At 44.8% G+C, this 14,469-nt stretch overlaps 1 protein-coding gene across 1 annotated transcript in view; it reads right to left on the bottom strand.

Annotated features, from left to right (window-relative positions):
- Window positions 1-9,757: 9,757 nt before the first annotated feature.
- Window positions 9,758-14,469, bottom strand: part of NDUFB6 (NADH:ubiquinone oxidoreductase subunit B6) — a 46,564-nt gene continuing 41,852 nt past the window's right edge. The window contains exon 4 of the mRNA XM_086963101.1: window positions 9,758-9,919. Coding sequence (XP_086819227.1) covers window positions 9,851-9,919 — 69 coding nt within the window. The 3' untranslated portion in view covers window positions 9,758-9,850. The remainder of the gene's footprint in view (window positions 9,920-14,469) is intronic.

The following is a 14,469-nucleotide window of genomic DNA, read 5'->3' on the forward strand; positions in this document are numbered from 1 at the left end:
GCCGCCAATGCATGCTCTCCGGAGACTAATGTCTCTATCCCTGCAGAGCAGGAGCCTCACCACTACAGGATCCGGCGGGGTGGCACCCCGTGGGCTCTCTCCAGCACAAAGAATGGTGTAAGATGGTTTGGTGCAACCTGCGATTGGAGTAAATTTTCCAAGAAATCCACCAGGTCAGTCCCTTCCGCTCCCTCACCACTATTGTTGTGGCAGTTATGACCCTCCATATCTGCAGCCCTCTCTTCTAGTATGCGCACCCTTCCTGAGAGGTCTTCTACTTTGTGGGACAGGGTCTTCTGTTCAGGTTGTAGCTCCAGACTAGAGTTCACAATGCCTTTAATTTGTTCAGCCAGCTTGCAGGGTTCTGTCTGCAATAGGGCTTGGCCCACTTACAATGCACAGATATCTTGTTGAAGGGTGAACTTCGTGTCCGCTATAGTAGCAAGATCTATATCAAGATAGGAGTACATGGAGGTATCTGGGGCGTCTCAACTCTCCACCTCCTCTGTTGGGAGCAGGAGGGCTTTCTCATCTCCGGTAGTATGCCCGTTGGCTTGCTCCTTGGTTTACCCATGCTGGCAGTGTCAGTGGTCCCGTGGCAGGTTCTGATCTGGCTAGTAGCTTGGTCTGGGAGGGTGAGCTAATCCAATGGGTCGGCATCAGTTCAGGGGCCGAGCATCACCACACAGAAGCCCAGGGTCCACAAAGTAATGTTGACTGGTAGTTAATATTACGTATGCCGATTCAGTTCTCTTATCCTGTGAAGTACATATTTTCTTATTCTCTGTTACAGTTCTTTTGTCCTGTTGAGCATTCACATTTCTTATTCTCGGATTCTGTCCTTCTGTTCGGAATAATCAACTGGTGAAATACCTTAATTTTCGTAACCTCTGATTCGGTCTTTATGTTCGTAGTAATCCACTGGAGAAATACTTTATTGCTGTTGCTGTAGTTTGGCTGATGGCACTTGTCATGTAGGGGTGAGCATGGACTAGATGCATCTCTGTATGACCATCAGTGACTCTCAAATAGGGGTGGGTGGAATTTACTTAATCGCGTTACGCAAATCTCCGCGAAACGGGAAAAAATCTCTGCGAACAGAAATTCCGCGAACGCACGGAATTGCTTGTTCGCGATGCTTTTTTACTGTCCACAATCGCTGTTTGCATGCTCGGGGGGAAATATCTCGCAAACAAGCATTTGAGACCGGGAACAAGCAAAAAATTTCACGAAGTCGCGGAATGCAGAATTTTGGGCAATTTCACGTTCTCCGCGAAATTACCCAAATTCCGCGAGCGGAACGAAATTTACCGCCCAGGCCTACTTTCAAATCCTAATGGATGTTTTTTTTTTTTTAGCATAGAACTAAAAAGCTTGGACCAAAATTGACTTAGATACTCATAAGCATCATAATTTTTGGTCGTTACGAGTCACGAAGTATAGTTGCGGTGAACCTCTGCAACTAGGAGACTAATTCTGTGTGTCCGTCACAGGGCATTGATTGTACCTGTAAAGAATAAGTATCTATGGACATAAGATATATATCCCCTCTTTTTTGAATCATGTTAATTTGCTTGGCATTCCACATGATGAATATGAGATTTTGGACTCTTCCAATATGGCGCTCATTGAACGATATGTATTTACAACAAGGGGTGGTGAGGGACAGAGTCTCTGAATTAAGCAGAAAGCTCTCACCCCGTCAAGAGATCAGGGCTAGATCCAACACCGTTTTTTAGCTCACTGCACCATCCCAGTTTCAGAACCTGGCTGTATGCAAATTAGTCTGTTCCTGTCCCAGTGCATGATGGGAACAGGGCAAACCAAACTACAAAAGCCAATTCTTACACTGGGAAGGAAACAAGCTCCCGGGGACCGGTTTCTGGCATTACAGCCGTCTTCGGCCCGGTTTGCTTGAATCCTGATGGTGCAATGAGCAAGGGTCTCACATCTGAGAATACCCTTCCACGCTTAGGGTGGACAAAAATATTTACAACAAGGGGTGGTGAGGGACAGAGTCTCTGAATTAAGCAGAAAGCTCTCACCCCGTCAAGAGATCAGGGCTAGATCCAACACCGTTTTTTAGCTCACTGCACCATCCCAGTTTCAGAACCTGGCTGTATGCAAATTAGTCTGTTCCTGTCCCAGTGCATGATGGGAACAGGGCAAACCAAACTACAAAAGCCAATTCTTACACTGGGAAGGAAACAAGCTCCCGGGGACCGGTTTCTGGCATTACAGCCATCTTCGGCCCAGTTTGCTTGAATCCTGATGGTGCAATGAGCAAGGGTCTCACATCTGAGAATACCCTTCCACGCTTAGGGTGGACAAAAATATTTACAACAAGGGGTGGTGAGGGACAGAGTCTCTGAATTAAGCAGAAAGCTCTCACCCCGTCAAGAGATCAGGGCTAGATCCAACACCGTTTTTTAGCTCACTGCACCATCCCAGTTTCAGAACCTGGCTGTATGCAAATTAGTCTGTTCCTGTCCCAGTGCATGATGGGAACAGGGCAAACCAAACTACAAAAGCCAATTCTTACACTGGGAAGGAAACAAGCTCCCGGGGACCGGTTTCTGGCATTACAGCCGTCTTCGGCCCGGTTTGCTTGAATCCTGATGGTGCAATGGGCAAGGGTCTCACATCTGAGAATACCCTTCCACGCTTAGGGTGGACAAAAATATTTACAACAAGGGGTGGTGAGGGACAGAGTCTCTGAATTAAGCAGAAAGCTCTCACCCCGTCAAGAGATCAGGGCTAGATCCAACACCGTTTTTTAGCTCACTGCACCATTCCAGTTTCAGAACCTGGCTGTATGCAAATTAGTCTGTTCCTGTCCCAGTGCATGATGGGAACAGGGCAAACCAAACTACAAAAGCCAATTCTTACACTGGGAAGGAAACAAGCTCCCGGGGACCGGTTTCTGGCATTACAGCCGTCTTCGGCCCGGTTTGCTTGAATCCTGATGGTGCAATGAGCAAGGGTCTCACATCTGAGAATACCCTTCCACGCTTAGGGTGGACAAAAATATTTACAACAAGGGGTGGTGAGGGACAGAGTCTCTGAATTAAGCAGAAAGCTCTCACCCAGTCAAGAGATCAGGGCTAGATCCAACACCGTTTTTTAGCTCACTGCACCATCCCAGTTTCAGAACCTGGCTGTATGCAAATTAGTCTGTTCCTGTCCCAGTGCATGATGGGAACAGGGCAAACCAAACTACAAAAGCCAATTCTTACACTGGGAAGGAAACAAGCTCCCGGGGACCGGTTTCTGGCATTACAGCCGTCTTCGGCCCGGTTTGCTTGAATCCTGATGGTGCAATGGGCAAGGGTCTCACATCTGAGAATACCCTTCCACGCTTAGGGTGGACAAAAATATTTACAACAAGGGGTGGTGAGGGACCGAGTCTCTGAATTAAGCAGAAAGCTCTCACCCCGTCAAGAGATCAGGGCTAGATCCAACACCGTTTTTTAGCTCACTGCACCATCCCAGTTTCAGAACCTGGCTGTATGCAAATTAGTCTGTTCCTGTCCCAGTGCATGATGGGAACAGGGCAAACCAAACTACAAAAGCCAATTCTTACACTGGGAAGGAAACAAGCTCCCGGGGACCGGTTTCTGGCATTACAGCCGTCTTCGACCCGGTTTGCTTGAATCCTGATGGTGCAATGAGCAAGGGTCTCACATCTGAGAATACCCTTCCACGCTTAGGGTGGACAAAAATATTTACAACAAGGGGTGGTGAGGGACAGAGTCTCTGAATTAAGCAGAAAGCTCTCACCCCGTCAAGAGATCAGGGCTAGATCCAACACCGTTTTTTAGCTCACTGCACCATCCCAGTTTCAGAACCTGGCTGTATGCAAATTAGTCTGTTCCTGTCCCAGTGCATGATGGGAACAGGGCAAACCAAACTACAAAAGCCAATTCTTACACTGGGAAGGAAACAAGCTCCCTGTAAATCGTTTTTGGCCACTATAGGTGTGGCAGGGTATACTCAGACATGAGTCCCTTTCTCACTGCTCCATCAGGATTCAAGCAAGCCGGGCCGAAGAAGGCTGAAATGCCAGAAACCGGTCCCCGGTAGCTTGTCTCTTTTCTGGTGAAGAATTGGCTTGGTAGTTTAGTCTGCCCTGTTCCCATGATGCACTGGGCCAGGGACAGACTGATTTGCATATAGCCAGGTTCTGAGCTGGGATGGGGCAGTGAGATAAATAACGGTGATGGATCAAGCCCTGATCTTTGGACTGGGTAAGAGTGGTCTGTTTAACTCAGACACTCTGTTCATCACCACCCCCTTTTTGTAAATCGTTTTTGGCCACTATAGGTGTGGCAGGGTATACTCAGACATGAGTCCCTTTCTCACTGCTCCATCAGGATTCAAGCAAGCCGGGCCGAAGAAGGCTGAAATGCCAGAAACCGGTCCCCGGTAGCTTGTCTCCTTTCTGGTGAAGAATTGTCTTGGTAGTTTAGTCTGCCCTGTTCCCATGATGCACTGGGCCAGGGACAGACTGATTTGCATATAGCCAGGTTCTGAGCTGGGATGGGGCAGTGAGATAAATAACGGTGATGGATCAAGCCCTGATCTTTGGACTGGGTAAGAGTGGTCTGTTTAACTCAGACACTCTGTTCATCACCACCCCCTTTTTGTAAATCGTTTTTGGCCACTATAGGTGTGGCAGGGTATACTCAGACATGAGTCCCTTTCTCACTGCTCCATCAGGATTCAAGCAAGCCGGGCCGAAGAAGGCTGAAATGCCAGAAACCGGTCCCCGGTAGCTTGTCTCCTTTCTGGTGAAGAATTGGCTTGGTAGTTTAGTCTGCCCTGTTCCCATGATGCACTGGGCCAGGGACAGACTGATTTGCATATAGCCAGGTTCTGAGCTGGGATGGGGCAGTGAGATAAATAACGGTGATGGATCAAGCCCTGATCTTTGGACTGGGTAAGAGTGGTCTGTTTAACTCAGACACTCTGTTCATCACCACCCCCTTTTTGTAAATCGTTTTTGGCCACTATAGGTGTGGCAGGGTATACTCAGACATGAGTCCCTTTCTCACTGCTCCATCAGGATTCAAGCAAGCCGGGCCGAAGAAGGCTGAAATGCCAGAAACCGGTCCCCGGTAGCTTGTCTCCTTTCTGGTGAAGAATTGGCTTGGTAGTTTAGTCTGCCCTGTTCCCATGATGCACTGGGCCAGGGACAGACTGATTTGCATATAGCCAGGTTCTGAGCTGGGATGGGGCAGTGAGATAAATAACGGTGATGGATCAAGCCCTGATCTTTGGACTGGGTAAGAGTGGTCTGTTTAACTCAGACACTCTGTTCATCACCACCCCCTTTTTGTAAATCATTGAACGATATGGGCAAACAAAGAAGAGGTTACGATTTCGCAAAGAAAGGAAGCTGGGTATTGTAATTTTAAAAGTACTTGAAACAAGGTGAGGGTTAAACCTTATTGGTAAATTGTTATTAAAGATCTATCTTATTGCTGACGTCCTTTTAATTACATACGCCGAGATCAAGTGAGTTGTAGTTCTAGAATTGCGGTTGAATTTAACAGCTCCTTATAGGTGTACAGGGAGTATTAGAAGTTACAAGGACTTTACTTTCCTCTTGTAATATGGTGTTGCTGTTTATGTGGTCTCCTAAATGAGACGTATAGAGCTGCATTATAATACTGGTAGCTACAACTCCTACCTCCAATATGGCGCTGACAGTGATGCGATTTCTGTTGGACATTTAGAGATACCGGATATTGTAGTTTTAAAAGTACTTGGAACAAGGCGTGGGTTAAGCCATATTGTTAAATTGCTATTAAATATCGATATTATTGCGGACGTAGTTTTAAATACTTAAGCAGAGATCGAGTGAGTTTTAGCTCTATAATTGGAGTTATATACAAGAGCCCTCTATATGTGTACAGGGATTATTTGAAGTTATAAGGACATTCCTTTCTCTTTCCATATGGCGTTGCTGTTTATGTGCTCCCCTAAATGCGGCGTACAGAGCTGCATTGTAATACTGGTAGCCACAACTCCTACTTCCAATATGGCGCTGACAGTGATGCGATTTCTGTTAGACATTCAGACACAACAGCTAATAGTTGGACAGGTGTTGCTATTTAGTCCCAATTAAGAGGATATATAGAGATCGCTAAATTAATTTTTACACAAATCGCGCACTTGATGTTGGACGTCGCACGGCGTAACTCCGCGGCTCGCTTATCAAGGTATGTTTTAACTTGGAGATGTAGAGGGGCTATGCTGGTTTGTTTCCGGGTGATTTTAGGAATGTTGTTTTAAATAAGTTTGTGTCGCTCCTGTAAAGTGGCCCGCTATGACTGAAGGATATCTTTATGTCTCAAATATAAATGCTATATATTACTCCTGATCGAGTTAAGTGAGTTAAGTAAGTTTCTGGTTGGGAATAAAAGGTATGTGTGTCCTCCGTTCTTTTTATAACTAAGAACTGGCAGTTTTAAAGAAAAACTAACGGACCCATAATCCCTTGGCATATACGCTGTACGAGTAGGGAATGGAATTGCCTATACAGGTCGGGAGTAAAGGGGCATATGTCCTCCCTTTTCGTGTGAATGAGAGCTGGTTGTTCTTAGAAGAAATAAACGGACCCATGATCCATTAAGATATGAGTTTTACAAATCGGGAATGGAATTGTGGATTTGATGTATGGTTTTATAATTGGGCAATCAATGGGTTCGTTATTACAACTGGTTAAAACTGTATAAACTATGTTTTGGTTAGAGCTAATTGGGAATAGCCATAAAGAAATTTACTTATTGAATTAGGAGATTGTTTTACGATTAGCGTAGTGAATATACGATTGCTCATCTGTTTTATGTTTATTACTGTAGGCGTTGCGCATTGGACGCGATTTAATATAGCCTTATATGCCGCCGTAGCGGGTTATACCGGCTATTAAAGGCCCGCTGAATCGAGGCCTGAGCCGAAGGCGAGGGACTTTAACGAGACAGCGGGACTTTACTTGCCGGTATAGCCCTGCTACGAAGGGCTACAAGGCTATTAGAACATTCTGCCACTATAGGGCAGAATGTTCTAACAAATTAAACAAAGGGTTCTCGAAGCTTGAGGGGATATAAATCCCCTCGAGCTTCAAAAAGCCTTTGTAGAACTTTGGAATGTTGCTCTGCGGCCTTTTACCGGCCCGTAGAAGCAGTTAGCACTCCATTGTCTGCAATGGAGCTCCCAACATTGCAATATTCTAATAACGATTAGGGGTGCCATCCCACTGACACGACTTTGTTGTTTTGATCCTATTGTTATGCTGAACGGATCTTGTAATTTGGTAAGCTTATTTTTGGACTGAAGATTTACGTATGAAATGTTTAGTTCCCTTCGCTGTATTTAAGAGTACTGTTGGCACATGAAATTTAATATGAGATGTTCAATTGAGTGCCCCTCACCTTTTCTTAAAGTACTGTTGGCTTATGAAATTTATGATAAGTATGCTTATTTTTAGGCTCATTATGAGTTAGACCTGAGATGTCTAACAAAGCCCGCTTCACCTATTTTTAAGAGCACGGTTGGTTTATGAAAGTAAATGTGACATGTTCAGTTAAATCTCTCTCACCTATTTTTTTAGCGATGTTGGCTTATGAATTTTATCATATGTATATTAAATAATGGTATCATATTATTCGTTTTTAGACCTTGCTTCTCTCGATCAACATTGACATTATCAAAACAGGATTGTAAGCGACCATTGCCATTATAAATTAGGCAAATTCTTAAAGGTGAGAACTATAATTTGTTTTTCTTTCCCCTTCAGCCTCTTTCTGTTGCTCCCTTGCACTATATACTTTCCAAACAATATTCAATTTAAACCTGCTGCTCATGCTCCGTTCCGGCTGAATAATTAGTCTCTGTGCGCAGGGATCTGACACTATATTACTAAGATTTAATCTAGAAAATGAGGTAATAACTAGAAGTGTGACATTGGAGACAGTGAATACGACTAGATGGTGAAATAATGTTTGTTTTAGTGTCCCCAATATCTCAAATGTGTAATAACCTATACACAAAAATAATCTTAATTTAAGTGTTCAAATATGTGGTTTGTCTGTGACATCATTAAGTTTTGTTTGTGATAATTTCTATGTATAATTTTTTGTAATTATGTGTTTTGTTGGTGTATTAAATTGTAATAGATTGTATTTATGTAGTCTGTCAAAGTGTTATGCTTGTGTGTGTCTTATATGTTTTGTGTTACTTTATTTGCAGCCCTGAAGAAGTTCTCCTGGCAGTTTGCCAATTGGAACGAAACGCGTTGGCTACTTCTTTTTAGAGAAATGCATAAATTGAAATGCTGATAATGGATTAAAAGAAACTTTAAAGAGACTCAAAGGCTTTCTGTTCACATGTACTTCTCTTTGAAAAGTATACATTGCTCTTTTCCTGACCTTTTCTCCATTTCTACTCTTGCAGCTTTGCGCCGATACCAATGTTTGTGGGGCCATAGTGAGGTCTACTTCACTGGCTAGGTAACTCCTTCCACATTTTGTTGGTCTTTTCCTATGTTTTACCTAGAAATTATAGAGTTGTAGCTTAAAGAACCATCAGAGTATACTCCAATCATTATCTTTATTCTGGGCAAGTCAAGTCAGGGAAGCATTATCTATATATACAGTAAACACATCCCTCCAGCTAGTAATTTAAATGAAAGAGTGATAAACTAAATGGTGGGCTATTTTTCTTCCATTCGCTTTAATCTTTGTTTTTGGTCTTGCCTCCATACAGCTTTAGCGATCGGTTTTGAAAAGCCTATTGTGAACAATACCATACATACAGTGGACTTGAGCCAGCCCCCTACGCATAACTGTATGGTTTTCTTCTTTATATGCTCTTTATTCAATGGTTTGCCTTACTAAACATCCATTTTTCCGAAACAACAGCATTTTTGTTCTTACTTTGTTTTGACTGGATGCGACGTATCCTCATAGTGCGAATGTCAAACATTGCACTGCAGCACCTCTGAGGGATTATTTTCTCTTCCTCCAATTCTACCTGTTATTAAAACCTCCCATCAACTCCTGCCACACCAGCTTCCACCCCAGTCCACTAACACTGTGAGACCACCCAATACTGCATCAGAGGATAGCAAATTTAAAATGTTTCTTTAATCATTCCAAGATAGCCGCCACCGCATGTATATAGATTTGAAAGGATGGGACATAATGTTTCCTTCAGCACTGGAGTGTGTGGGGGCAGGAGTCGACCTTCCGAGTGAGCCAAACTGTTACCTATACAGTGCAGACGTCAATGAGCAGCAGTTTGTGAATGTTCCCACAGGCATGACAGGTGGAGAGTGTAGGAGGCTGCACCGCCACATCCCAATAAAGACCAAACATTGGCAAAGTCAACAAGTCTCAGTAAAGTTTACTGGCTTTGCCAATACTTTTCCCACCAAACAACCACCATGGATACGCTTATGTCGAGGTCAGTCGAAATCGGGGAAAAAACTATGACAACCCCAATAGGTTTCACTGGGGAGTACTATCGGCTTATACCAAAGCTTGTTTCAATTTATGTTCGTCTTAACTTCGTCTCAATTTGTAAGTTTGTTATATCATCACAGTTAACGCATCCTTCCAATATAAACTGTTTAGTTGGATCCCTGCCATCTATGTGGTAGATTTCTGTAGCAGAAGTGAAGGCCTATGAGATGTCAAGTTTAGATAGCTTGAAAAACGTGCAAAGAAAACACTGAATTTACAAAAAAATACACATTTTTCGCAAAGTTGTCTTTAATGATAAATAGCGGTTTTCTAGTCAGTACAGAGATTCAGTAGGTATGTGAAATAACAGTTCCAGGGCTGGTCTAATGATGTCCATGGTCGTCTTCTTTCATTGGTGGAATGACTTCCCCTGTTTCAATCACAGTATCGCCCTATAAACAAAAACAAACAGAAAACACATCATACATCCACAGATAAATTGTAGGGTCACTCGTTAATGAGAACACACAAAGCTAGGCCACTAAACTAAACTCCATTTAATTTCTAGATTACATGTTTTTTAATATTTATGTTAGATATATCAAGGAACAAAAGAAGAGAAATGGAAAAAAGTCTGATTCAGATTCCATTTTTTTCATTCTCATTATGAAAATGGTTACATCACACCATATTTACTGGCAGGAGAATCAGTGATTGCAAACGTGTTTCCTGAAATAGATGCATTTTTTGTACTGTTTACAAACATGTATTTGTTTGGGATATTTTCTGTTATACATTAGAGCTTTTCGAAACTCGGTTGTTTCCAATACTGAAATGTGTGGCAAAGTGAGTGAGAATTGTCTCTCCGATTGGATGCACCACTGTTGACGATTTTGGAGTCTGAGGCTTAAGGCCGTAGAAAAATCATGTGCGACCCAACAGTCGCTTTACCTGCTGTCCGTTGTGGTGTGGCAGCGCTTTCTTTGTGGATTGTGTCAACTTCTTGCCGGACCCGCTCCGCGGGTCCCGCTTTGCCGTTTGGCCCTGAGGAGCATTGAAGACAGATTGTGTAGGAGCTAAGGGCGCTGGTAAGTCTTGCAGGGCTGCGAGCAGTGTAGTCAGGGACTCGATATCCCAGGAGTCCCTGATAGCCCGCCAGCAAACACCTGGGCCGCTCTCCCTGCAAGCCCCGCCCCCTCACTCACGAACTCAAAAGACCTTGCTTGCACCGCCTCTGTGGGACCCAACAGTCGCTTTACCTGCTGTCCGTTGTGGTGTGGCAGCGCTTTCTTTGTGGATTGTGTCAACTTCTTGCCGGACCCGCTCCGTGGGTCCCGCTTCGCCGTTTGGCCCTGAGGAGCATTGAAGTCAGACTGTGTAGGAGCTAAGGGCGCTGGTAAGTCTTGCAGGGCTGCGAGCAGTGTAGTCAGGGACTCGATATCCCAGGAGTCCCTGATAGCCCGCCAGCAAACACCTGGGCCGCTCTCCCTGCAAGCCCCGCCCCCTCACTCACGAACTCAAAAGACCTTGCTTGCACCGCCTCTGTGGGACCCAACAGTCGCTTTACCTGCTGTCCGTTGTGGTGTGGCAGCGCTTTCTTTGTGGATTGTGTCAACTTCTTGCCGGACCCGCTCCGCGGGTCCCGCTTCGCCGTTTGGCCCTGAGGAGCATTGAAGACAGACTGTGTAGGAGCTAAGGGCGCTGGTAAGTCTTGCAGGGCTGCGAGCAGTGTAGTCAGGGACTCGATATCCCAGGAGTCCCTGATAGCCCGCCAGCAAACACCTGGGCCGCTCTCCCTGCAAGCCCCGCCCCTTCACCAATTCCACTCTCATAAAAACAACGCTTGCTCCACCGCTGCGCGGGAGCGACCGGGAGATGCCCGGGACAAGGGCGGGACAGTCTGTGGCCGTCCGGGGCCGAAGGAGGCTGGGCTGGGCCACCCCCCTGATATTTGGTCGACGGCATACCACTAAGTAAGTGACATTCAACCACTGTACTTCTGTTGGTGTATATTGGCGCTATGTCTGCCTCCACTAGTAGTATCACTCCGCCAATTCCTCCTGTTGAGTCTGGCCCTTTGGCAATTGGACCATTGGATAAGTTTTTCTTCAATCGTTCATCTTTATCCATAGACAAAGAAATAACACTGGCTGAGAAGCGCGCTGAGCGCAGACTTTCGATTGAACTACTGAAAAACATTCCAGATAAGCATTCAATCCAAACATATCCCACTTTGGTAACACCATTATCCTCGGTAAACCTCCCATCTGTAAACGAGCAATTTGAGGTATCCGCAAATGTTGTGGACAAAGACAATGTTACTGACTTGGTCTCACCCGGTAGGAATGTTATTAACACTACGCCGCTCCTTGGTTCAGGTGCCCAGGCTGTCCAGGGTCAATTTAAGCATGGTTCTAAGCGTAAAAGACCTACTGCACCGAGAAAATGTAAACTTGTTGTGAAACCCCCTCAAAAGCATAGGAAACTACATAAATCTATGTGTACTAGAGGGGTTATCATTGAAGCAAGTTGTAGCACTGAAAGCGTAACAAATGGGAATGCTGTTTCATTGGCTAGTCCTGTACCAGCTAGGGACAATGATTCTGAGCCAGGCCCCACAACTGAGGATAAGCTTTCACCGCTTTCAAACCTGATCCCGGAGTTGGAAAAGCTGCTGAGAACAATTCTTTCCCCAATAGAGGATAGAATTGCTAAGCTTTCTGACCGCCTAGACCACTTTGAGCAGGCAACGCTAGACAACTTTTTTTCCACAAAATCATTGATAAAAACGACCGCTAGGATGGACGTAAGTGCCAAGCAGCAGGGCAATACCAACATTATAACACAAGATAAGGGAAAAAAACCACAAACAAACCCCCAAGTACCATCTAAGTCTGGTAGTGCACCTTTAAATAGAACCTCCAATCCGACTGAATTGGTACACCTAGGGATTACCCAAACTACTGCGAACTCTGCCCAGTCTGTGGTGCTCCAACCAACAATAATACCAGTCCCTCCTTCTACAGCAGGGTCAGGGGCTAAGGCATGTTCCACAGTGGGTAAAACTATCGTACCTACACAATCAACAAACACCCAGGTGGTTCCAAGTAATCCAGTAGTAGGGCCAGGGGTTAATGCATGTTCATCAACGGGCAAAATCATAGCACCGGCCCAACCTACTAACAACCAGTCGATATTAAACAAACCTGTACCCCGCCCTGTTTTTTCAGTTCCCAAACCGATCCCTCCACCCTTGATAAAGCCACCGCACAGGAAACCCCCAATGAACCTTACTCCAGACTCTTTCCCCTACGTAGCTGTTCTCATAAATGTTCCACCTTTATCTGAAGGACAGAGAGAAACCTTCCAGATGCTTAAAAATAAGATCATGCACTGGTTAAGGGAGAATCGTCCCCTTCCCGGAGACGTTGATGAGCTAATCATAGGGGTTAGAAGAATAGATTGGTTAGGGTACACAACTAAAAGTCTGGGAGGGGATTGTATTGTGGTGAATTTTCAAGACCCAAGGGTGGCTGGATGGATAACTAGGCAGGGATGGGGTACATCTAAGGGAGGCATTGGAATTGTCGATCTGACTTTTTTCTACCCTCGCCCTACCAGTGTATTGACTAGCCTGCTCAATGAACCCATTCTACCTTTGCATACCATCCCTATAACAGCTCCCCCTCCACTGTTCCATTATTATACTGCATGTACGAATTATAATCCTCCTGTCGGATGGCAGGACCAGAGCTGGGGTTGTTGACAAACTGTGTATGACTCCTACAGTTGTATTGGAAGATGTACCAACAAATCCATAGGGAGTTGTGACGACTACGATGATATCGTGGATACAAACACATTTGTTGAGGAAACTGGGAATGGGAGTTTCATTGTGGCAGGAGGTGACGGGATGGTAAATACAAATGCCAGTGTTGGGGAATCAAATATACCAACAGCCAATGCCTTTTGTGTGAACATTGCCAATACTGTTGAAAATCTAATGGCCCCCCAATCAAGTATCAAAAGTAGCAATTCTGGTGGGATTGTGGGTAGTTCTGGTATGTTCCTATCCTGGAATGTTGCTGGGTTGGGTAGTAAACTAGCCTCACCATCCTGGGTAGAATTCATCAATGGGTTCGACGTATGTTGTTTTCAAGAAACTTGGGCCTGTGAACCCGTCTTTTTCCGTGGCTATTTAAACTTTTCTATACCAGCCACCAAAGGCGGAAGAGGTCGACCCATGGGAGGTCTTACTGTCTGGATAAGGCAGAACCTGTGCATCTCTGTTAAAATATTGGATTTGGGAATTGGTGACCTGCAACTGTTAAGAATTTCACCAGTAAAGGGGGTTTCAATTGACTTGTATAATATTTATGCAAGAGGAAGTAATTCAAGCAACTTCTCCACTCTAGAGGCGTTGTCTGCTGCTTTAGAAACCAAGTCGCAAGATAACAGGGTAATAGTAGCCGGGGATCTTAACAGGACCTTTGAACCCCTTGACTGTACAAATGACCCCTTAGGGAGGGAAGAGGATAATCTTTGGGGAGTACCGCTTTTAACTTTAAATTCTATTACAAGGTGGACAAAGGATATCTTGTTAATAAATGCTATTTGTATGGAGCATGGTTTAAGGGCCCTGAACGGGAGAACCCCAGGGGATAAAGAGGGTGGCTGTACTTTTGACAATAGCACTAGTAGGAGCAGGATTGATTATGTAATATGTAGTCTCCAACTGTGGCAGGGGGTTATTGACATGGCAATTAATCCTAAAATTGAAAGTGACCACAATCCCCTCTGTGTGACCCATAGGTGGTGGAATGCTGGACCTGAAAATTTGCATTCTGGGAACATCCAGACCCCAGTTATGACTAATGATGGACGTAGGCTAAAATGGCCAAAGGTACTGGCAAACAATGAAACAATGACCTATATTAATCTAGCGGTGGATAATGCAATCTCTGCCATGGAGGTGGTAGATTCAATAATCCCAGGGGCTAGG

This window comes from Lissotriton vulgaris, chromosome 3_1, assembly GCF_964263255.1.
Source record: "Lissotriton vulgaris chromosome 3_1, aLisVul1.2, whole genome shotgun sequence".
In the NCBI taxonomy this organism is placed as follows: Eukaryota; Metazoa; Chordata; class Amphibia; order Caudata; family Salamandridae; genus Lissotriton; species Lissotriton vulgaris.